The sequence below is a fragment of the Diaporthe batatas genome (assembly GCF_019321695.1).
Source record: "Diaporthe batatas strain CRI 302-4 chromosome Unknown Contig00003, whole genome shotgun sequence".
Classification (NCBI taxonomy): domain Eukaryota; kingdom Fungi; phylum Ascomycota; class Sordariomycetes; order Diaporthales; family Diaporthaceae; genus Diaporthe; species Diaporthe batatas.
In genome coordinates this window covers 2,884,252-2,908,372 of record NW_025408550.1, presented here as the reverse complement: position 1 = coordinate 2,908,372, position 24,121 = coordinate 2,884,252, and the positions used below count along the sequence as shown (strand labels likewise).

At 54.2% G+C, this 24,121-nt stretch overlaps 5 protein-coding genes across 5 annotated transcripts; 4 read left to right on the top strand and 1 right to left on the bottom strand.

Moving 5' to 3' along the window:
* The first annotated feature begins 650 nt into the window (after positions 1-650).
* Positions 651-8,972, top strand: KVR01_003184 (uncharacterized protein). Its single transcript, XM_044781373.1, has 2 exons — positions 651-1,791; positions 1,847-8,972. Exons 1-2 carry the CDS (start codon positions 1,525-1,527, stop codon positions 8,723-8,725), a joined length of 7,146 nt encoding a protein of 2,381 aa, XP_044648199.1. The 5' UTR covers positions 651-1,524; the 3' UTR covers positions 8,726-8,972.
* A 968-nt stretch (positions 8,973-9,940) lies between these two features.
* On the top strand, positions 9,941-13,605 carry KVR01_002674 (uncharacterized protein). The gene is made up of 2 exons (XM_044793493.1): positions 9,941-10,225; positions 10,279-13,605. The coding sequence occupies exons 1-2, from the start codon at positions 10,072-10,074 to the stop codon at positions 13,557-13,559; spliced, it is 3,435 nt and encodes a 1,144-aa protein (XP_044647689.1). The 5' UTR covers positions 9,941-10,071; the 3' UTR covers positions 13,560-13,605.
* Positions 13,606-15,024: 1,419 nt separating this feature from the next.
* On the top strand, positions 15,025-17,049 carry KVR01_002009 (uncharacterized protein; the record flags this gene model as incomplete). The annotated part of the gene is made up of 1 exon (XM_044790360.1): positions 15,025-17,049. One exon carries the CDS (start codon positions 15,025-15,027, stop codon positions 17,047-17,049), a length of 2,025 nt encoding a protein of 674 aa, XP_044647024.1.
* Positions 17,050-18,157: 1,108 nt separating this feature from the next.
* Positions 18,158-20,652, top strand: KVR01_003150 (uncharacterized protein; the record flags this gene model as incomplete). The annotated part of the gene is made up of 3 exons (XM_044785645.1): positions 18,158-18,261; positions 18,313-18,428; positions 18,494-20,652. The coding sequence occupies 3 exons, from the start codon at positions 18,158-18,160 to the stop codon at positions 20,650-20,652; spliced, it is 2,379 nt and encodes a 792-aa protein (XP_044648165.1).
* A 927-nt stretch (positions 20,653-21,579) lies between these two features.
* KVR01_002498 (uncharacterized protein) lies at positions 21,580-24,049 on the bottom strand (the record flags this gene model as incomplete). Its single annotated transcript, XM_044786829.1, has 5 exons — positions 21,580-23,271; positions 23,339-23,688; positions 23,744-23,831; positions 23,904-23,941; positions 24,016-24,049. 5 exons carry the CDS (start codon positions 24,047-24,049, stop codon positions 21,580-21,582), a joined length of 2,202 nt encoding a protein of 733 aa, XP_044647513.1.
* Between the last annotated feature and the right edge of the window lie 72 nt (positions 24,050-24,121).

Sequence of the window (24,121 nt, the reverse complement as noted above, 5' to 3'; positions counted from 1 at the left end):
CCTGATGGGGACAGGCCTGACAGGCAGACAAGGGCACGCCCTCCTGGGATGCCATTGGTTGCGGCCATGTGTGTGTACCTTGCATCTGCTCGCCTGCCAGCTGCCATGCCTGTCCATTATGGGGAGTCTCCCACGCAGCCACGCAGCCACGGAGGAGCGCTCGCTCTCTCAGCCTCTGTGGTCTGGTCTAACCGAGTAGGGGAAGTCAAGCGCCCGCTCACACCTGCTTGATGCGATCCGGAAGGCCACCCAGCCAGCCAGCCCAGCCCACCCCACGAGGACGAGGGCGGGAGAGCTTCAAGAGACACGCCTGGATTGGCCTGCCCAGAGCGGCTTTATAGTCTACCCCCCGTACCTGCCTTGCTGCCTTGCACCCAGAGCAGAGGACACCTTCGCGGCTGGGTCTGCCCAGTGCCCACCTCCATCCCATACCCACCCGGACTAGGCAAGTAGGTAATCGCCGTGTCTGCTGCCGCCGTGTAGACAGACTACTGAGTAGACTCCACGGCCGACATATCTCTCTGTCCGGCCGGGGTGTGCTATCCTTTCATCAAGGCCGTCTCATGCCCTGTACAGAGGGGGCCTGGAAGACAGGCCCAGCATGGGTGAGTCCGTCGTGAAACAACAGGTTCCAGCACCCTCTCAGCTCCCACCTCTCAGCTCCCGCCTCCCAGCCAGCACCAGCTCTCGGCAGCCCGGGTGGCGGGCCCATCCCATCTGTGCTCGATCCGAGCCTCTCACCTGTTTCACAACACTGCCAAATGAGGGGAACGAACCATTTCGAGGCGGCAGCATGTCTGTTTCCAATGCTTCGGCCCATCCCTGCTGCACTCTCCTGACACCACACTCCCAACTGCCACTGCCACTGCCACTGCCACTGCACACTGCGCGTTGCACATCACACCTCCGCGCTATTCCTCACCACTCACACCCGCCGCGGGCACGCGTTGCATCTTCGAGGGGCGCCGGTTGCAACCGACTGCCTGTTACAGTGTCGCTGACCAGAGCTGCCCTGTAGCTCCTTCTTCGACCCTGCCCGACCATGCCTACGATGCTCTGAAGTTCTCGCCCCGGTCGCCAATACACGAGGAGGATGAGGACTGGGACAAGACCGTGACCTCTGGCGCGCTGGACCCCCAGAAAGCACAATACATAGCACATTCCCGCGAGTCCTCCCTGGAGAAGCTACAGGCTGGCGCGCAGCCCACCAGCTCCCCGTCGCAGCCGCAGCCGCAGCCGCAGTCCCACCACCACCACCAGCAACAACACCAGCAACCGCCTTCCCAGCAGCACTCCCCCTCCTCTGCACCGCGCGGACAGCCGCCTGCCTCTCGCTCCGCCCTCGCCGGCGCATTCGACCGGATCATCGATCCGAGGGGCACCTACGGTCACCACCGACAGACGTCTATCGTGCACGGGATACAACACTCGAGGAATGGGAGTCGTGCCAGCTCCTCGTCTAGCCCACTGAGTCCCCAGATCATAGCTGCCGCCGGCGCTGGGCTCACCCCCGAACGGGCTGAGATGCACCCTTATGGAGACAACTCTCTCGCCTCTCGCCCTTCTACCGCAATGTCAGGCGCATCGTTGACGCCCGGCCCCCAGATACCGGAGCGGACCTCGTCGGCGACAGATCCAAGCGCCAACTCCTTCACACAGAGAAAAGTGGAAAGGATGCACAGCGGCAAGGGCAAGCGCGATCACGCGCACCACCACTCGCACTCTTCGAGACACCACAGGGACGAGCAAAAGACTGTGGGCGAGTTTGCCCTCCACGTCTTGTTCACCTCGGTATGGCACAGTGGTCACCCACTTGGCGGTAAGGCGCACGCTGACACGGTTCCAGTTCATCGGCCAGGCCGAGGAGAAGCTCAATGAGTCCATAACTGTGCCTTTCGAGCCCGAGCCCCAAATCGAGCAGATATGCGGCCCTGGTGTGGATCCCGCTTTCGACCAGAGCATAGTGGCCCTCGGTCACATTGCCAGCCCGAAACCAAAGGCGCTCATCGATTCCATGATGCTGTGGAGGAAAAGCAAAAGCGATGCCGCAAACGAGGCTCGCTCGGCGTTCAAGGGACAGACCCTGTCCGGCCCTCTACAGAGGAGGAATACGGAACCGGTACAGCCCAACGGAGGCGCCATTGGGGACGCTCTGCAGCAAAATGGCCAGTTATCTGTCACGTCGAAGCAGGAATTCGTAGCTCAAGCCGAACGCCGGTCTCTGGTTTCCATATACATCCTGTGCCGTGTCTTGCTCGAGGTCATTGGCCAGAGCACTCTCTCGTCTATCACACCTGAAATGGAGGAGAAGCTAGAGGGTATCATTTTCAGCCAGCTCAAGATCGCCGACACCGAACAGCTAATGTTTTCGCCGTTGAAACTGGCAAATTGGAACCTCTTCGCCCAACTTCTCGGGGTCATGAGCGACATCAATTTTGCAGGCGTCACAGAGCGCTTCATCACCGACCTGGACCGCTCGCTCCAAGAGCATGGGGTTCTCAAGAGTCCTATATCCGCGAGCCGGGATGCTACGGAGGGCAAGATCGAGCTGGTCCTCGGTGGGATGAAGCATCTGAGACTGAAGGTCAACAGCCCCGGTGCCTGGGACCAGACTTGCAATTTCATGATTGCACTCGGCAGGCTCTTCGGCCGGTCACACGGCCAGAAGGTCAAGTCTGCGTTCTGTCAAATGCTGGAGATGCTTTTACTTCCCATCGCTGCCAAGGCCGATAACAACGACTTCAGCCATCCAAAGTGGGCCGAAGTCCTCGCCAACATCAGCCCACGTCTTGGGCAAATATTTGTCAAGCCGCGGCACTGGGCATTTGCGTTCCCCTTGACCGCTACTATGCTCTGCGTGTCGCCTCCCGAGACCTTCTCCTCGCAGTGGCTTCAGCTCGTGTTGTCACTGCAGACAAAGCTCAAGGACCGTTACGCGAGGCCCGTGTGCCTTCAGGTCCTGTCACGACTTGTCTGGACGTACCTGATGCGGACGACTGACACCGCCACGGGCACAATCAGGAAGCTTGATGAGGTTCTTAAGCTAGTGTTGCCCCCGGGAAGACGCCCCGTGCTTGCCAGTGACACTTCTGTTGCGGATCCTCTCATACAAATTATCCGGATAATCGGTTTCAAGCAACCCGAGTACTGCTTTAAAAACCTCATCTTCCCTCTTGTCAACGCTGAACAGTTCAATTCAAACAAGGATCTGAAAATTGAAAACCTCGATCCGGACAAGATCGTCATTGGTATAAGGTCCTTCCTGGTTGTTATATCGGATCTGGAAAAGGGCGAGGAAGGCCGCCCGCCATTTCCACAATACTATCCTGCTTCGACTCCTCCACCAGATCGCCTGCCCACATCGCCCATCATTGCCTCCCCAAGGGATGATTCTATGACAACACCGTCTGCGGCATCCCCCGGCGGCGAAGCCCAGACAAGCCCGGTCCTGAGTCACCTGCTGAATGACGCCGTGCGGGAATATTATGTCAAGTTCTGTGAGATCCTGGGCAAAATCACGATGATCTGTGACAACACATTCGGAGGCCAGGCTGCATTGGAGGAGAAGTTCAGCAGCCCCGGGCCAAAGACCCCGATCTCAGAGACTTTCAACTTCCGGCGCGATGACCACCTTAGCCCCCAGGAACAGAAGCAAGCATTTTACGAACTTCTCCATGTCGCCGTACAAGCCCTCCCGCGCTGTCTATCCGCAGATATCCCCTTCAACTCACTTATAAACCTACTCTGTACAGGCACTGCCCATCTGCAGTACAGTATCGCCGACTCATCGGCCCAGTCTCTGAAAGCCATCGCACGACAGTCTTATGCACAACCCGTGGCGACTGGGTTTTCCCGTTTCATCTTTAACTTTGATGACAGGTACTCAACAATGTCAGACGGTGGAATGCTCGGCCCTGGTCACGTCGAGAACACCTTGAGGCTCTATGTTGAGCTGCTGCAAATCTGGATCGAAGAGATAAAGCGAAAACAGAGGCACGCTGTCGCAGAGGCTGGCGAAAACAGCGCTGCTGACAAAAGAGGCCTTCAGCTGGACATCTCCAGCATCTGGGCCGAGGTCGACCAGATCGAAGCGCACGGCCTGTTTTTCCTCTGCTCACAATCTCGAACTGTGCGCTCTTTCGCCATCACGGTCCTGCGGCTGATAACTGAATTCGACGTGGCACTTGGCAAGTCGACGAGCCCGGAGAAGGACACTTTGAGGCTGATTGACATTCTTGAGAATGACTCCGTGCAAGTCATGAGCTTCAAGGATGACCAACTGTCTGTAGCAGAACGGAGCCGTATGCAAAGGGGAATGCAAGACAACAACAGCCAGAGTGCCCTCGTTGAGCTCTGTACAAGCGACGTTTCCTACGACACGACGCTCTGGTTCAAACTGTTTCCAAATCTCATCCGGCTCGCCTACGAGAAATGCCCTTTCACCGTCACCATCGGGCGCGACCTCATCTGCAATCGCATTCTCCAGATGTACAAAACAATCACGCTCCTCTCTGAACCCTCTCGGGGCCTTTACTATGGATCGGACCCTGGCAGTGCGCGTTTTGTTGGTCGCACACCTACCGTGCAGCCAGATGTCTTGATTGAACAGTGGAAACTATTCCTGGTCTTTGCATGTACCACGCTGGCGGACCCCGGGAACCCGCAGTCTAATCCGTTGCACGGCAATCAGCACCTGCGGAAGGGCTCCTTGGCCTCGTCGACCGACAAAATTGTGTCGGCAAGGACTCTGTTCAAGTATCTCAACCCACTGCTCTCCGTCTCATCTGCATCTGTTCGGGAGGCCGTAGTAACTGCCATGGGTTCTATCAACATCTACATCTATCGGACGCTTCTCGAGGAATTGCAGGGCTACGCTTCCCGGTGCAATGATGAGGCAAGAGCACGCATTCATCAGCGGACAAATAGCAGTCCCCGCAGAAATCGAAAGATGGACTTGTTAAGGACTGAGATTACCCATGTCTACAAACTCACATCCCACTTTTTGAAACAGCCCGAGGTCTACCAAGATGAGTGGATACTCAACAATCTCGTCTCTTACGCGAAAGACCTGAAATTGTTCCTAATGGATGGAGAGGTACATATGGACTGGGAGTTTCAAAAGCTTCGCCGGCACTACTGTGGATTGATGGAAGAGCTCTTCGAGGGAATCAACAGAACGAGTGACCCGTCAAGATGGATGACTTTCGAGGCTCGCAAGTCAGCCTTTGCGTTGATGGAGGAGTGGTGTGGCTTCTCGCCAAACCAATCCCAGATTCGCGCAAGAGAGGACAACATGAGACAGTCGATGATCGACCAACAGAACCTCGGCGAAAGGAACACAGCTTCGGCTGCCATGGAAATTGAAAAGCGCAACTTGAGAACATCTGCCCTAAGCGCCATGGCAGCGCTGTGCGCAGGCCCCATCAGCGTCACGACAGAAAGCGGCGTGGCCTTGCAATTTGACGTGCGGCGGATGCTGGCGTGGGTCGAAACGATCTTCAGCAATGGCAATGACCGGATGAAGTTGATCGGCAGGCGAGCACTCAAGAATCTGATCGTTTACAACCAGGAGTTCCCGTATCTCCTCGAGCACTGTATCTTACGCTGCTATCTGACCGACATCCCCAAGGTCCTCGAGAGTTATTTCACTGTGGTAACTCAAGTTCTCCACGAATACCCCGACTATCCCTCTCCCTTTTGGAAGCTTTTGGGCTTGTGCCTATTCACCCTGGGCAACGATCAGAGCGATATCAGGACCCGGTCTGCACAAGTTCTCCATGCCATCGAGGAACGGCATCTTCATGCCAAGACATCCAAGATCCAGGATTTTGACATCAGTATATCTGACAAGACGAAAGCAGTATATAAGCTGGCTCAGTACAAGATCTCCGAAAGACTGTCGAAACAACACACAGACCTAGCTTTCTACATTTTCTCCGAATTCACGCTGTACTTCAAGGACCTTCAGCCAGTCAACCAGAGGAGCGTCATCGCCGTGATACTGCCCTGGATCCAGTCAGTGGAATTGAAAGTGGACCCAAATGGCGGGCCGACTGGTCAGTCCTACGTCCTCCTGGCGAATTTGTTGGAGATTACCATAAAATCGAGCGCTGCGCTGCACAATGAAGTGCAGGCTCTCTGGCAAGCGCTCGCCACGGGACCGTACCCTGGTAATGTGCGCCTTGTGCTTGACTTCATCATGTCACTGTGCCTTGAGCGGCGTGAGCAGAATTTCGTCGAATACGCCAAGCAGATTGTAGTCTTCCTTGCAAGCACCAACAGCAACCCTGGTCACAAAGTAGTCGAGTTTCTACTGCTCCAGATCAACCCGAAAGCAATGGTGCCAAACGAAAAGCGGGAAACGGCACCACCCCCTTCCGACGTCAACCATTTCCCTTATTGTGCTGACTTGACCGACGCTCTCCCAATCGGTACCAAACAAGCCGGCTTCTCCCTTGGCCAGCTCTCACTCATATTGCTGGTGGACCTGATGGTATCCCCCGTCAACCTACAGAAAGACAATATACCAGTACTCCTTCAGGTGGTCACTGTCCTGTGGGACCACTACACTCCTCTGGTGCAAGAACAAGCCCGGGAGATGCTTGTTCACCTCATCCACGAACTGGTCATCTCAAAGCTTGACGACGAGTCTCCGGAGGAGTTGAAGAAACCCATCGAGGACCTCATTGAACTGATCCGGCGGCATGATCGCTCCGTGGTTTGGAGCTACGAGGACAGCAATGGCAAGGTCAATGATCACGACACCAAGGTTCCTCCGAGTATGGAGTTCCTGACCAAGAGGATTGTGGAGACATTCGAAATCACCTTCCCAGGAATTAAGGAGCAGTGGAGTCGACTCTCTCTTACATGGGCAACGACATGCCCTGTTCGACATCTGGCTTGCCGCTCCTTCCAGATATTCCGCTGCATATTGACCTCGCTGGACCAGTACATGCTGGGCGACATGCTCGCTAGGCTGTCAAATACCGTTGCTGACGAGGATGCCGAAATCCAATCATTCGCCATGGAGATCTTGACGACCCTAAAGACTCTGATTGCCAAGCTTGAAGCGGAAAAGCTGACGACATTTCCGCAACTGTTTTGGACAACTTGCGCGTGCATGGAATCCATCAATGAGCGCGAGTTCCTTGAATCAGTAGAAATGCTCAACGAGTTCATGGACAAGGTCGATCTTCAACAAGTAAGTGCCCGACGACTGCTAATGGACGGTCAGCCGTCTAAATGGGAGGGTGCATTCGAAGGACTGCAGCCGCTACTCTACAAAGGCCTGCGATCATCCATGTGCCTCGAAGCGACCCTCAAAACCATCAACAGGGTCGTCACGCTGCCAGCCGACCCGTTGATCGGAGATGACAACCGCATTTTCTTTGCCATCATTGCCAACTTCCCTCGCTTTGTCCACGCACTGGAGCAAGGCGAGCCGAGCGATGATGTGGCGCAGACTGCTGAGACACTTCTGCAAGTTGCAGTGACGCAGGGATTGTCGACTGTGGCCCTGGTTCTGAACGATTACCTCTCACCGCACCACGATGCGCCCAAAGATTTCGTGACTCGAATGTTTGCGGCCTTGAAGGACTCGTTCCTCCCGCGATTGGATTTTGCCTTGATCACAACCCTTATGGGGATGCTGACGAACAAATCCGGCTGGGTAAAGACATGCACTATGCGCATTCTGCGTGTGGTCATCCCCGAGATTGACCTCAGGAAACCCGAGATGGCGAGCCATGGCTCAGATCTTATTTCGCCCCTGCTGAGGCTGCTACAAACGGAGTTTTGCATGGAAGCGCTAGATGTCTTGGACAGCATCATGACTATGTCGGGATCGTCAATGGACAAACATCATTTGCGGATGAGCATGACGCGTCCCACATCCAAAGCGGTCCGCAAAGAGTACGAGAGGGCCCAGAGCCTGTTCGGTATACCGGAGGAATCTGGCTGGGCGATCCCAGTGCCTGCCAAGAAGACGGATTCCACGCGGGCGAACATCCATGCTTCGTTCTACATGTGCCAGAGCGTCGAGGGCGTGGCCATGGAATCGGCACCAACTCCCGATGTGGAGTTCCATGCGGATGAGTTCCCCTACGGATACTTGCCCAGCACCGACAGGACGGACACGATGATGTCGGACGAGGTCCGTGGGGAAGTTGGCCCTGGTGACCTGGCGTCTAAGCTCGACAGTCTCGATGATTTCTTCGACGACCTGTCCACGAGCCCACCAAGCGACGGACGATCTTCCCGAACCATCACGGAATACACACCAGATACTTTTTCCGAGTCTGGAGCTCAACTCTATGACGAAAAAGTTCTGCCGATCCTGAGCGCGGCCGGGAGTAATGCATCTTTCCAGAATGGGTTCGCGGAAAGATCTGTGCGTGACAAGAACTTGGGCATGTTCTCGACGGCCTCTAGCCGGCCCGGCCTCCACTCGCGTTCTGTGACCTCGCCGTCAGCGCCGACATCCTATCTGCCGCCCTTCACCTCCGATGATGAGGACATGGAGGACAACGGCCTCGTCCCAGAGCATGACGAAGGGTCGTTCTTCCTCGAAAATATGGTGAGGCGCCCGGCACAGCAGACTCGCTCTCGCTTGACGGGCAGCAGGTCTCGGGACAATCTACCACAGTGGTCGCATCCGAACTTTGGCCTTGGGTCCAAGGTGGCAAATGCATATGTCCAGAACTCGCCACAAAGCGACATGCTGTGAGCGAGTCGACAGTGATCGGTGCACCTCTAGTCAATCTAAGCTTCAACTCAGGATATGCTGTGGGGGAGAGAAAGTGTTGAAATTTCAGGATCCAAGTGACCGGGGATATAATGGGAGTCATCAATTGATTGTATACAGATGTCTGTAAGGCACCATTTAAACAGAGCGGATAATGGGGCATGGAGAGTGCAGACTTTATGAATGGCATGTGATATCGGAAATACCAAATACATTGGCTCACAAACCACGCTGGCAATTTTTGCCTCCAAGTTGTTTCAAGTTTCGTTTAGGCTGGTGCTGTTGAAATAGACTGACTGGCCGATTGTGTGGGTAGTAAACTGGAGCTTCTCTACTTTTTCCACTACGCAGCAACAACGTTGAATCTACATCGAGTAGAAGAAACTCCCATGGTAAATTCCTCATCTCCTACACGATGCCTTCTACATGTCGCCCTCTCCTTCTTCTAAGTTAATCCCCTCCTTCTTAACCTCCCCTTCTTGATCCCCTCCTTCTTAACCTCCCCTTCTTAATCCCCTCCTTCTTAACCTCCCCTTCTTAACCTCCTCCTTCTTAACCTCTCCTTCTCAACCTCCTCCTTCTTAACCTCTCCTTCTCAACCTCCTCTTCTTAACCTCCTCCTTCTTAACCTCCTCCTTCTTAACCTCCCCTTCTTAACCTCCCCTTCTTAACCTTCCCTTCTTAGCCTCTCTATTTCCCAGCTACCTAAACCCTTACCTCCTACCTCCTAATCTTTTTTTACAATAATCCCTTGTATAAGAACATCCTATTAAGCAAGACAACTAGGGGGACAACTGGTCCTCTGCTTAGTCAGCCACTCAACCACCTACATACCTAGGTATGCACCTAGGTACTGAATCTGGAACCTTAGCCCTCCATGGCTTAATCAACCACGCAACTACACTACTACATGACTGCACCCTAGAGTGACTCCCACAAGTATACTATGAAGTAGACTTAAATTATAGGACAATTTCTCAATAGGACAACATCCATCATTTATCACTCCCTTGGAAAACCTCCCGCAGGTTGCAGGCGGCGGGTTGCTGCAGGCCCTCGACTTGCACCCCTAGCGGCCCCGATAAGCTGATAAAGGAAAGCGGTCAATTATCGATAGCGGCAGAATCCCAAATTTCCAGGCGAGAAGGGCGGACGACCAAGCGCCGACGGTCAACCTCTGGCTGTCTGGCTCAAGGACAACTTTTCACGCAGGCCAAGACTCAAGGCGATTCAATCACTGGGATCGGTTAGGGTGCTTGTGGGCATCGCAAGCACTGGGAATACGACGCCAAATGTTTTGCAGGTCGTGATTCTGACATTCAGGCAAGATGGGCAAGAGGGCTCGAGGGACGGCGGACGCGTCAAATCCGCACAAACGGCAGAAGGTCGTCCATGAGGCACCAACGAGCGAGGAGATCCACACGAGCCGGCAACTTATGCAACTTCTCGCATTCGATCAGGACCTGCAGAAAGCAAGACACGGTAACCAGAAATCATGAGACTCGATGGAGCTTCACTCACTGACACCTTCGTAGGCTTACAATCATTCAAGGTCTTCCTCGACGGGCTGCTGTCGTCCGAAAATGAGGCCGATGATGACAAGGTGCAAATCTTGAGGGAATACCTCGAGTCAGCTAAACGACAAGATGGTGAATTCGAGGCAACTTGTCTATCAGACATTATGGAGACCTGGAGCTTCGCCGCTCATGCAAATCACGACAACATCATGTCAGCAGTTGCAGTGACTCTCGATCTGCTCATCAAATTCATATCCAAGCGGCTTGATTTCACGACGCTCGGCTTGAGCATTGGCCGTACCTTATTGCAGCCACGACAGCAAGAACTCATCGCTCGGAATTTGTCGGCCGACAAAGGCAAAGAGTTCATTTTCTCACCAACACTGAGGCTTCTCAGAGAGCTCATATGCCTTGATGGCGGGACTCTGGCTAAACCAATGTTACGCGGACAGAGCCTCACTTTCAAATCACTAGCACGGAATATGGGTATCAAACATCTTGGGACTGGGCTTGAAGATGTGAAGAGACCCTCGGCCCGCACAAACGCTATTCGATTCTTCTTAAGCGCTCTCAAATTTTTGCCCGCAGAGGGGAAGGCCGAACTCCTGTCACAAAGGGAGCTCCCCCCAGCACTGATGAAATCTTTATTGGATGACCCTCCATATCTCATCTTCGAGATCCTGGAAACGCTGAGGAATCACGTCATCAAGGACAGCAAACTAGCTGGTTACTCGAAGAGCAAGCTGCTCAATTCCACGACTCTTGGGCGTCTGGCATCACTTTACCAGTACAAGCATGACAGCGCGGCGGCCGAGGGCTCTGGCCCAACGGTGGAACAGGCAGTCCACGAGTTTCTTATGTTGGCCTGTACATCACCATCAGCCGGCATTCTGAGGCCACAGTCAGGCTACTACCCACGAACAATTGACCCAGATGCGGCTCGACTCCCTTCGGCTGAGGATGAGGTAGAACCTGGATTGGAAAGCATAACCTGGCTGAACAGATTCAAAGATGACGTTCCGGTTCGTAACATCATCTTGGCCGATTTTATCCAGAGCTCGAGTTTACGTCCTTGGTCGAACCAGAAACACAGTGAACTCTTAGTCACTGTTTTCGAAGCTGCCCCGGAGTTAGTTGCACACTACTTCATCAACAAACGATCCTTCACATTCGAACCTAAGTTGTCGGCGACGTGGATTGGCTACTCAGCATTCTTGTTCAAGACAATTCAATCGCCCTTGCCCGATTTCTTCGGCCACAAGAATGGATACGCCCTGCTCCCTCCACCAACATCAATCATCATAGACAACATAATACCGCTCCCGATGGATCAGAAAATCCTTGTCAAGTGCCTGATGCAAAAGACAGAGCTCATATCGTTTGTGGCCGTCAGGCTACTTGTGATGGCCATACAAAAGCTTCAGAACGCCCTGAAGATGCATGCTGATGCGGCAAAGACTCAAAGCAAACCCATGTGGGACGATTCTGCGAGGAAGCTCGTCGATGCGTTCTGTCAACGAGCTCCGGGTATCAAAGAAGTCATTTCTTGCTACCGAGAAGTTGGCGTTTCTGACCTTCTTCAGCGAGAGGCAGCAAGCAAATTACTAAGGCTTTACTACGAGGTCATTCCCCAGGTGGCATTGATGGCCAAGTTCGACGTTTCACCGCTACTAATCACCGCAATCCAACGCTTAGATGAAGCCGAGGAGAGTTCGGAAGACAGAGCACTTCGCCTAGTCGAGCTGGAGAATCTTCTCGCGATCTCTGGGTATTCTCCGGGGATGAGGTGGTTTTCTAAAGCTCAAGGGCTGTCAGTGTCACCATTCGTAGCCTTGTTGAAGGTCTCCGTGGCTGCTCCCACCGGTGTATCGCTTGAAGGACTTAAGGCTGCCCTTGGAGCTGTTGCGGCAGAGCACCAACTTATTCAGTCTGCGAGCGGCGACTCCTTACCGCTACTGACAGCTCTACATTCCATAAGAGGCTCCCAAGACCTTGCCTCTTGTGATGCTTTGTGGACGCTGCTTGATAACAGCACATCTCGATGTGCTACGACGCCTATTAAGTATCTTGAGATGCTCCAGGATCATGTCGCTGTCGAGCAGAGTGATGTCACCGCATTATCGGGCTTATTGAGCCCCTTTACCTTTGCTCTACTAGAGCAGTTGCCTTTCGTTCTCAGCTCAGCAGGAGAAGAGCAGATATCAGTCCTGGCCAACCTCGTCGCTGTTTACATGTCACACACAAAAACTTTGGGCAACGGCGATAGTGGGTTCGACGCACTCCGCGAGAAGTGCGAATTGGCCTTTTCTGATAACCCCAGTGGGAAGAAGTTGATCAAGAAGTACACAAAACAAGCTAATGCCACACACGAGTTGCAGAGCTGGGGGGCAGACTTCTCTACGGGCGAAGATGAGCACACAGCCAAGACTGAGGATAGTCAGAAGGGAGGAAGCTTCTTGTCAGAGGATGCGCTGGCTGAGATACTTTCTACCCCATCGTCTTTGACCCAGGACAACTCAGCACTGTCGAAATGGGCGACCAAGGAGGCGGATGAGCTCGTTGAGGAGGGACATGCAGCGTCCGTTGCGTCCTTACTTGGGTCGGAACACACCAGCATTCGAAAAGAAGCACTCGTCAATATCGCGAAAATGGCTGCCAAGATCAAGGACTCATCATACGAAGAGAAAGATCAGGTGTTCCTTTTGCTAATGGAACTTGTTGAGTCGTGCAAAGGCCACGTGGACACAGGCCCGATACCCAACTATATCGTGGCGTTCACACGGAATGCGCTGGAAGTGCTGCAGAACCCTCTGCATTGCATGTATGGAAAGTTGAACAAGTTCCTTATCAAGGGCCCAACTTGGAAGCTCGACAGGATGCCTTTGGTCTACGACGTCCTGTCAGATGGACCAGAACTCGACGATGCTTATTACTCCGAGCTCAGCTGGCTATTCTCTTATCTACTGGACGGCTTACAAGGAGAGCCAGACATGGCCCTGTATCACAATACACGCCTGTTCGAGCGGTTGCTGTCCCTGGCAAGCAATCCGTACATGCGGCCGAGCCTCACGACCCAGATCCTGAGGATAGTCTATAAGGCAACGTGCATCAAAGGTGGGAGCACAACTCTCATCACTAGATTTGGTATCGTGAGCTGGCTCGAGATGCGGAGTGGCATGTGCGATTCTGAGCGTGAGATTTGCAAGGCCCTTCTGAGGAGGACATGGGAAACGTCAGACAAGGAACGAGTTTCTGAGTGGAGCAATGGTGGCATTCAGGATGCTGTGCAAAGGCATTAAGTCAACTTCAATAGATTCAAGAAAATGTGAAAATGTAATTACGGAGCCACCTTTTCCAAAAGTTTTGTAGAAGCTTTTCGAATAAAAGTCGGAGGTTGCCCTAACAGCAGGCTATCTCCGTGGAGGGTTGTTCCTGATATCCCTAGGAATGTTATAATTTATTTTATAATAGCATGATTTAGGAGGCTATAACATAGAAAGTTATTAGAGGTTATTCTATAATAAGTTACCCTGTAGGAGGTTACCTATAGGAGGTTGCCCTATGGGAGGTCATCCTATAGGAGGTTGTGCTGTGGGAGGTTATCTTGTGTGGGAGGTTGTCCTGTGGGAGGTTGTCCTGTGTGGGAGGTTGTCCTGTAGGAGGTCATTCCATGGGAGGCTATCTTGTAGGAGGTTGTTCTGTTAGAGGTTGTACAATGTAAGGTTATCTAATTGCCTAGGTACCTAGGTAATTATTCTTATCCTATATATTAGGAGATAGTTAACGCCGTCGTTAAGACGGTACCCCTTAGCCTTATCTATATGTCGTAAGGCTAAGGCCACAAGTACCTATGATATTATTTTATACACATAGGGATAAAAAATGAAAGTATCCTAATAATAATAATATAAATTATTATATCCTTAGATACCCGCCCAAGCAATATGTTTTCCCTGTCTTGCGCATGTAGGAGCTGGAGCTGTGTGAATACCAGACTGTCACTTTTAAGACAGTAAATTAGTTGAAATTGGCAATATCCGACGATGCTGAATACTTAGGTACAGTGGCCCTTGAGATGATACAGGCGCTGAGCTGCATAAGCGTGGTAGTAAGACGTTCCATCTCAACTTTGTTCTATAGGTGTTGCCCGTTTGGCGCCCCAATTCTCATACCTGACTGCCGCAAAAGAGAGGGCTGCAGTTTCAATTCTCATGCAATGGTACACAATTCTGTGGCTGGAGATACTCGATAGAGCTGTAAATTCAGCACGAGCTCAAGATAGGTACTGCACGGCTTGCCACACACGGGACCGCATGCCAAGCTACACCCACGCTGTTGATAAGTGTGAGGACGCACTTTAGGTGACCTGCTTGGTTGGGCCGGCTGACGCTGGCCATGTGTGTGATGGACTGAAAGGCCGTACCACATTCCATGGCCCCTGAAGGCCTAGTCAAGGGCCGCGAGGCCCGAAATTTGACTCTCAATGTCTGTTAATTGTACCCAAACGGGTTTCAGTTTCGGTTTAGAAATATGTTGCAAGGATTGCGGGTGAAAGTTTTGGGCCAACAGTGTCGCATCCCAGTATAATGTCCAGACGCTATATGAAAAGATCAAACAATCAGGTCTTTGGGTCCATTTCCCTTCTCCTTTTCACCAAGTCCCGCATATACATCTACAACAGACCGAGAATTCAGAGGTTGAAGTTCTCTATATACTACTTCTCTAAAGCTATTCAAATTTGTTACCGCTGGTCTAGAAACAAACATGTCGTCGAGTCAACTTGGCAGTCAATCTGGAGAACATATTACCCGCCAGACAGTTCAAGCTCTAAGCAAATCCTCTCGTGACCGAGACCCAAATCCCAGAAAGACCCAGGGCCAGCCCATAACTCTGGGAGAGACTCGTCAGGCCCAGAACGACATTCCTGGTCGGGCTCGAACCACTGGGCACACATTCCCGGACCAGATATTCACTCGGCGCAAGGCTGTTGCACCGCAGCCACCTTCTCTTGATACAGGCTCTAATAACTCTCGCGACCTACCACCCGTGGAGAAAACTCGGCTGCCCAAAGCAACACCTTTGAAGTCATCCTCTGGTGATACTCACGGTCGTATGAAGCCTAAAAATGAAAGTTCTCGTAGTCCAAGCGCCGAGAGCCCTTTGAGTCGGCCACAAGGGAAGCAGAACAGCAAGGCAATGCTTCGGAGTTCTGAGCATATTGTGACCAATGGATCGCCAAATCCTCCCCAGAAGGGACAAATCCGGCCGGGTCTCAAAACGCCTTCCCGCTCGCCAGCAGCATCAAAATCACCAGCACCTCTTAGGGCCCATGGACATATGACAACCGCATCGGTGAGCGACCGCTCACAAACCTCAGTTAATTCCGGTAACTCGGCCGCCTCTACCGACTCTGTGGAGGCGTTCGTTAAGCGGAATGGCCTCGAAGCAGCAGGTGACAGCATGCCCAGGATGCCACATGATTGGGTCTTGTGTGTTGACGGCACCAGGAACGATATGCTGAAGGAGCCCGAACTTGACAAGACAAACGTTGCGAGGATCACCGAGCTAGTCAAGTCAGGCAGACAGGGGAATAGAATGGTTGCAGTTGCCTATCAACAGGGCATTGGCAGCAGTGGCGAGTGCAAGACAAAGGACGGCACTGCCAAGGGCTGGTTCCAGGACCTGCAAAAGGATTTCCAGGCAATGGCACCGAGTGATGACCTGATCACGAGGCTGGTGTCTATCAACTACGCCTATATCAGCATGATGGTGTGCCCACAAAGGGACAGAATCTTTCTGTTTGGGTTCTCCCGGGGTGCCTACATCGCACAAATAACCGCTGCTCTTGTGGCCGATCTGGGAGTTTTCAACAACCAGCGGTTTTCAGATGGTCCTGGAAACGGGAAATACCACGAAATCATCCACAAAATTGTCCAAATCTGGATCAAACATCAAGGCAAGATGAAACCAGATACTTGGGCAGATCTGAAACCGTATGCCCATGGCCTCGTGCTAGTGGACATCGAATTCCTCGGCCTCTTCGACAAGGTTGCCTCTGTTGGCATGCCGGATGTTGGTATGGCAAACCTACAGAGTACAAGGTTCCGCTTCGCTGAGGACGTATCCAAACGGCAGAGAATTCGCAATGCTTATCACGCTGCCGCCATATCTGAACACCGCAATAATTTCAAGCCCGTTCTGTGGAAACAAGGATCTGCCAATGAGCACCGGCAGAAGGTGTCTCAAGTCTGGTTCCCCGGATACCATACCTCGATCGGCGGAGGTAGTGGCAAACAGGGCATGATGGTCGATCTCATAGCCCTCGTGTGGATGGTGTCCAAGTGTACAGGTCTTGCGGGCGTTATAAACGAGGTCAACCTCGTAGAGATGATCAAGCTGGATGGGCAGCACGCAGGAAAATGGCACGGAAAAGATATAGCGGACTCCACAAAGGGAATGTACGCAGGCCTGGGTGATCATTACCGTCAAGAACTTGGATCGTCCAGCATCGACAAGTTGCATCATTTGTGCAAAGAAACCGAATGGCGGTCCCACTGTGCACCCAACATGCCCAACATCCTCGGCGAAAGGGAGCACCCAATCACTAGGACACAAATGATGCTTGATCAAGGCCGGTTTGATACACCCAATGTCTTCGAAGAGCGAATGCTCAAGTTGTTCAAAGCTGTGGTCAAAGGTCCGGTAGCCTCGGTGCCACCCCCGAGCAAGCAGGCCAGCAAGCCAGCCATCCGTGCAGGGACCGGTATCTCTACCATACGGAGGGACTGAACGGTATGTTATTGAGACGGAAAAAAGGTGCCAAGTCCAAGGAGCGGAGTGCCGTTGAAGGGGTTTCTGGAGAAGTTCTCATTGTCACCGTGGAGAGACGCCAGTCTTGCTTGGGGTTCCATGGGGTCAATTTTGGTGCACCATGCTCTGCGAATAACGGTCATGACGATGGAATTGGCCCAGAATTCTTTGTCCGAGTCTACAGTATAATACCAAGAACGGGAGCAGGTTAAATGCAATCATGTTTCAGTCCTGAATGGCCCTGGACATTGCAACCACAACTGTCTATTTTTGTAAAGGAACAAGTTGCCACTTGGTAGTGGGCATGGACGGTGTGGTGTGTGAAGGGCACTCAGAGAGCAATTGTAGCTGAAGTACAGGTACATATTTCATGTGAGATCACTATTCTGTTGTGCAGGTATCATCAGGTAGACAAGTGGGGTAGCCCAAGCCCCTGGCTCCCCACTTTCAAAGGAGCTAGGAGGAGGAAGAGGAACGCTTAGGCCCGATGGAGCGGCCTCACTTGAGCTGGCAGGCTGTCGGTCTCCTGCTTCAATGTCAGAGACACACACTAGGCAAGGTCGTCTCCACCTCGCAACTTCACCACCCGCAACGACAGCTCAACATCAAGCCAAATCGCTTCTGCCAACATCAATATCCCAGATCTAGCCACCTCTCTCTGACCGGTCTCTCTGCACCACCTCTTTCACAGGCTGCACGGGGTTCCCTCGACACCGATCTCCCTGGCTGCCTGGCACCAAACCACCTCAACCTCAGGTGGTGCTGCACTGCCAACGACACTCCACGTCCTTCCATCAGCCTGCCAACAACCTACCATCAAAACAATCACCATTTCATCCCATCTACAATCCCCGAGACACACTCACCAGAAAAGCACTGCTGCTACAAGACCTGCCCCGCCAAGAACAGACTGGCCCTCAAGTGGCCGCCTCTCTGAGAGCCCGACTTCGGGCAACCTTCACCGCGCCTAGCTGCAAAATCCACTCCAGCCTCACCGAGTTCAACTCGACCTGTGCCCCCCTGCCTATATGTTGCTGGGGTGGCCAAACGATACCACAATTCCCGAAATACATTTTAAGAGGCTGTCATGGCCGTGTCGATACGATATGAAGCTGAGGTCTTGCTTCGCTTGAGGGAGTCCCCTCTCTGCGTCAAGCCTAAGGACCTACCACCACGGGACGAGTGGATGGGGTGAGAGAGCTTTCTGGCTCAACATACACTCCCCAGCTAACAGACACATAGTCCGCCTCCAGAACCAACTCGTCCACAGAACAAGATCACCAACGACAGAGGAACCCCCCTTGAGCAACCTACCCGCAGGCCTGCCACAGAACGGCACGTATCACGAAATGGAGCAGGTACGATCGCATAAGCCCTAATGAATTCTGCTCTATAGGACCTCCCGGCTAATGTAGTGAATAAGGTTCCGATGGCATAATCCTGGGGCCTCCAAGGATGAACTTCACCTCCACGACATTGCGAGGGAATGGTGACAGTGAACGTACAGAGAGAACCCCGCGTGATCCTGAAGCCCGTGACCGCTTTCTCAGGGGCAAGATCGGTGGCGACGATATTAGCGACCGCTTCCGTGATGCGAGACAGAGCGACCCCCGGCGGCGTGGGGACGGCGATCGTGATGGTGAGGGATGGAGTACAGTCAAGCCGCGCAAGAGCTTCGGCCAGGAAGGTGCTGAGCGCTTCACCGGCCGCATGGGTGGTGACCGACAGAAGGATGACCGCCGGGCCAAGGACCGCGACGACCACGACACGCTTAGAGATCGTCCACGCCGTGGCCTGGATACTGATGGCGAGGAGGGCGAAGCTCCCCGCAGAAACGGATTGAACCGGGGTAGGTCAGAGCCTTGGTTCAAGGAGAACAACAAGACAAGCGAGGGCACCGAGCGACCCTCGAACCGCGAGCGCATCGACAAGGCAAAGAGCTGGCGTGAGCGCAACGACCGAGGCGACCGGAACGATCGCGACCGGAACGATCGACACGACCGCCGGTGGGACAAGGACCGAGATCAGCGTCCCTCAGAGCGAGAACCAGAGTGGTTGGATGAGCCGGTCGAAGAAAAAACCCACAGCCATACCGAAGCTGACCTGAAGAAGTTCATGGAATCGATGAAGGCCAGCCGCGGAGGGGGCAAACCTGCGGATAAAGCAGCGGAAGTACAACCATCGGGCGCTCTTCCTGCATTCTTCGCTGATCCACCGGCTGTCAAGTCCGCTCCTGCTGTGGAGCGGGGTCCTGACAAGTTCTTTGAGGCCTTCGCCGGGCCCAAACTGGCCTCACTGCCTGCCACTGAGGGGGACAAGCCCGAGACAGCTAAATTGCCCGCGGGCTTCGATGCCCCAACCGCAAAGTCATCTAGGTTCGCAAACCTCTTCTCTGCCCAGGCCATCCCTCAAGCAAGCGAGTCTCGCGGGCGGACCGAGCCAAGTACACCAGCTTCTGGACCACCGCCGCCCAATGCAGAATCCCTGGACACTCAGCATGGCCAGCACAACATCGCAGAGAAAGAGGCATTCCAAGCCTTGCTCCAGAAACTCCACCTACCGCGCCAGAATGAGCAGCATTCCACCCCAACACCGCCCAATGCCGGTGCATTCACCCAGCCGCCGCCGCAACCAATGCAAAACATGCCTCAAGATCCGATCCAGAACCTTGCCCAAGCTCTCGCTCAGAAAGCTCACGTCGTATCACCTCAGCCAGCAGACCCATACGGCATGGACCGCCGCGAGGAGCCCCGCCTTCGCTCTGTTCCTCCAGGAGGACCCGAGATTCTGGCGCCGCGTCCCATGCCTCCGCCCAGCCAGCCCCCATCTGCTCGCCCCGACCAGATGCTGCAAGATCTTCTCAGCCACCGCCATACTGCGCAGAGCCAGGGCAGTGGCAGAGCTGATCACCAGTCGAATGCCAGCAGGGACTTTCTCATGCAGCTCATGCAGAGCGGCCGCCATGCGCCGCCCGAGCAGCCACGCATCGAACAGATCATGCGCATGCCGCAGCCTCAGCGGCAAGCCTCCCTTCCTCATTTCCCAGAGCGTGAGCCGGAATTCATACAACAGAGGGGCCCGGCGCAGCGACAGATGCGCCCACAGGGGCCACCTGGCTTCGCCGACGAGCAGTTCCGACACTCTGAGGGTGACGGCCGGCCTATGCACCCAACACAGATACTGCAGAGGCCGCCTGGCCTGGACCACGCTTTGCAGCAGCAGCAGCAGCAGCAGCAGCAACAGCAACAGCAGCAGTTCATGCAACCAGGTCAGCAGATGCCGCCTGTGCAACGACCCATGATCCCGCCTCCGGGACTGATGGGTCAACCGCGGAACGGGCCAGTGCCCGGCATGTTCCAACCTCCCAACATGCCCCCTGGAGTATTCCCACCAGACAACCTCCCCGGACCACCGCGAAACATGCAGCCTCCGCCAGGCTTTTTTGCAGGCGGCCCTCCCCCTCCGGGTGCTGGCCACATGATGATGGGGGGCTTCCCTGGCCCGAACGACATGGTCTTCGGGGCCCCCTTTGATGGACGTGGTGGGATGCCGCCTCCTGGTGCGGCCCCGTTCCGCCGTTAGATAGCACAAGGGAAAGAAGAAGCACGTGAAAGCACGAGTGGCAAATAAGAACCGACTTGAATTGTAAACGCAATCGCGAGCTTCGAAACTGGTAGCAACAGTGATGACAAAGGCTGGGCCAAGGACCGTATTGACAGAGTGATAAATGGACGACATCAAGGGCCGCCCTAGGTTTCGAGACTCATCATCCACGTTTCTTGTCCGAGGTCACTCTACGTTCTAGAACACAACCCAGGACGAGCCACATTGATTTGCAAATGTTCGTTTGAGCATTTTGGAAGCCCTTCGTCGTACTGACTGGCTCGGCAACGGTGACTTGAGCGGTACGGCCGGGGCTGGATGCTCACCTCGCTCGCAGGGGATTGAGCGAGGAGTTGATTGGGGCCATCGCGTAGTCGTCAATAGGTCTTAATGAGAGTATGAATCATACGAGAAAAGAGAGGAAGAAAAAGAGAGCGTCCCGGTTTTGGCAAATAAGCGAAGTTGTTTGTATTGCGCACAAGACCCTCGAGCCTTGATATTTGATCAAGCTCATGTACCTGTGGCGGGATTTCTACTGATATGCGTACAGTACGTACGTCTCGTCTGTCCTATTAACGCTCACAGCAGGCCGGTGTTACGTGCTTGCTGACAGCCACCCACAACAACATCCCCGGCCGTGAAAATAAACAACGCCGTGCTCATGCTTTCATGTGTACAATGTGATTAGGCCAGCAAGAAGGGACCGGCAGTCACATCGAAAGGGTGGGGCTCCTATACTCAAACAACGCCCACAATACCATCTATACACAACACAGATATAGAGACACGCAAGTCCGCCCAGGTGAAAATCCAAAACAAACGCGGCAAAGAGTTTAGAGCCAAGAAGGTGTGGTAAGCAAGCAAAGTCGCCCATGAAGAAAGTCGGCAGTCTTAGTCTGAGAGCCGCTACTTCTTCATGCCAAAGATGTTCCGCTTCTTCTTCTCCTTCTTGTGCAGCTTGCCGTCGTCGGGCGGCGGTGTCGGCGACGAGTAGCTGCCGCCGCCGCCGCCGCCGCCGTTCATCGGGGGCGCCGGCCTTGGTGGTGCCGGGCTGCCGCCCATTGACATCTGCGACATCTGCTGTGTAGGTGGGGCTGGTCTCCCCGGGAGTCCTCCCGCGCCCGGCGGTAGCGGTGCGCGCTGAATGCGCTGTTGGCCGGGGGCCATACCCATCGGACCGCCTTTAGCGGGTGGTGGTGGCCCGGTCTGCATCGGCGGCGGCGGAGGCCGCTCACGCTCGAAGAGATGGGCCGGTGCCTTCGGCTTGGGGCGCTCCATGGGGAGGTCTAGTCGCCGCTTCTCGACTGACAGGTCGCCTAGTTGGCGGGCGAACATCTTTGGGGTGACCATGTGGCTCGTCACGAGGAACACATCGCGGTTTTGCTTCTCTGAGACTTCGTAGCACGCTCGAGACTCCGAATATGTTGCGCCGCCTGCGACAAAGACGATGATGCGCTGTCGGTTGTCAGCCACGCGTCGTCCTCCACCAGCCCAGCTCGGTTTTGCGGCGCGGAGGGACCCTTGCCCTGCCACCACATCCTCATTAGGATCTGCTGGCGGTATCGTGTACGGGAACGTCGTGGGATCCAGCGTGCCCTTGCACAAGTGCTCGAGCATGTGCTTCACGTTCGGCTCGAACCTCGAGAGTCCGTACTCCTCGTTCAGCTGTATGTTCTTATCAAGTGGGAAGAGTGGCAGCCGTGGCTGCCGGACTTCCTTGAGTCCCTTCAGAATGCGAGCCCCAAGGATATCCAGGTTGCTCACTGTGTTGCATTGAGATTGTTCGAGGGCTGAGTGGGCCATGAGTCTTTTGACATCCTCCTCAATCACGCCGTCCCGGAAGATGAAGTACGCCATGAGCAGGCGCAGCCTGTCTGGCTTGGTGATAGCTTCATCGTCCAGCAGTCGCACAACCTCCTGGAGGATGTTCTTGGGCTTGCGCAGATCCTCATCCAGTCCGGTGGCCAGCGTCTGCTCCACTGATGCGATGTCTGGCAGCTTGTGATTCTGGAACATGTTCATGCTCTCCTGCGCCATGGACAGGTGCAGCGAGTAAGCCTCCTTCATCTCCTGGAACTGGGGCAGGCCCGCCATCATGTCCTTGATGGTGTTCAGGCTGACCTTCTGGTCCCCGTCGTTGAACTGCGGGTTCGCGTCGAGGAACTTCTGGAAGTCGCCCATGAGCTTGTCGATCGTATCCTTCATGTGCCGGTGCCTGTTGTCAACCCAGACCTTGTCCTTCTCCTGGAGTTCCATGTCTTTCTCCTCAGCGTTCTCCTGGCCTTCGTTGATGGTCATGTGGTAAGTGACCTTGTCGCCCTCCTTAATGGTCAGTAGGTCGTGGGCCATAGCCTGGTAGGTGAACTCGTGGACTAGAGGCGCCATGAGATCCATGCTCCGATCCGTCACCAAGAGCACACCCGTCGGCCTGCTGGATGCCGGAGGGAAGGACTGGTTCCATTTCGCGTAGTTATCAAGCTCCTCTTGTATGAAGCGGGCGAGATGGGTGCAGAGCACGCTTGCGTCGTGTGAAGGGTTTTGGGGTCGGTAATATCGCACTTTCGGGTATTCGCCCAACGAGATGCATACACTGGTGATCTGTACGGGGGCCACGTCAGCTCGGCTTGACGCGGCTTGCAGGAAGGGGGTCCTTGGTGGTGCGTACCTTCTGCGCCAATGCCTGCATATGTTCCCGGACGAGATGATTACAGCCCGGGTGGTATAACGTGGGGAAACTCCACGGGTCGCGGAAGGTGACCAGATGGGACTCTCGGGGAAAGAAGTCGATGTTGAGGATCTGATAATCGGCGATAAGTTCTCGAGCTTGCGGGTGGGAGTACAGGCGGCGTTGCAATTCTGGTTGCAGAAGATCGGTGAGGACGATGAAGGACCTCTGGTACCTTCGTTGGTCGAAATCGGCGAGCAGGCAGTCGACTATGTGTGGCATGGGAGAGACAAAGTATATAGCGTCCATGGTCGGATTCCTATCTCGCCTCTCCTCGATGCGCTCGATGTCTAGACGGCGTCAGCGATGGGCGGGCCCTGGGTGCGGAGGAGGGCCAACACATACTGGCGATATTCTGGTTGAGGATATCATCTTCCTTGGCGACATTATCGATGATCTTCTTGGAAAACTCGTCGACAACAAGCACCTTCCACTGCAAGGGCACCGTCAGTTAGTCGCTGGGGCTTGACCTGCGTGCAGGCGGTGGGTTTGCGGATTGGCCTACGTCGCCCTTGGTGATGTCCCTCAGGGTGTTGATGATGACTGGGCGGATCACAATAATCAGCAAGGGATGTAGAGATTTACTTGTGTGTGCCGCAGCGAAAGTCAGCACTCACCTTCATGCTGTATCTGAATGATTGAGGCGCCCATATTGGCGACGAAGCGTCACACGGCGCAGTGCTGCGCCAGAGGTTGCCTCGGGACAGGAGTGGCGGGGCTGTT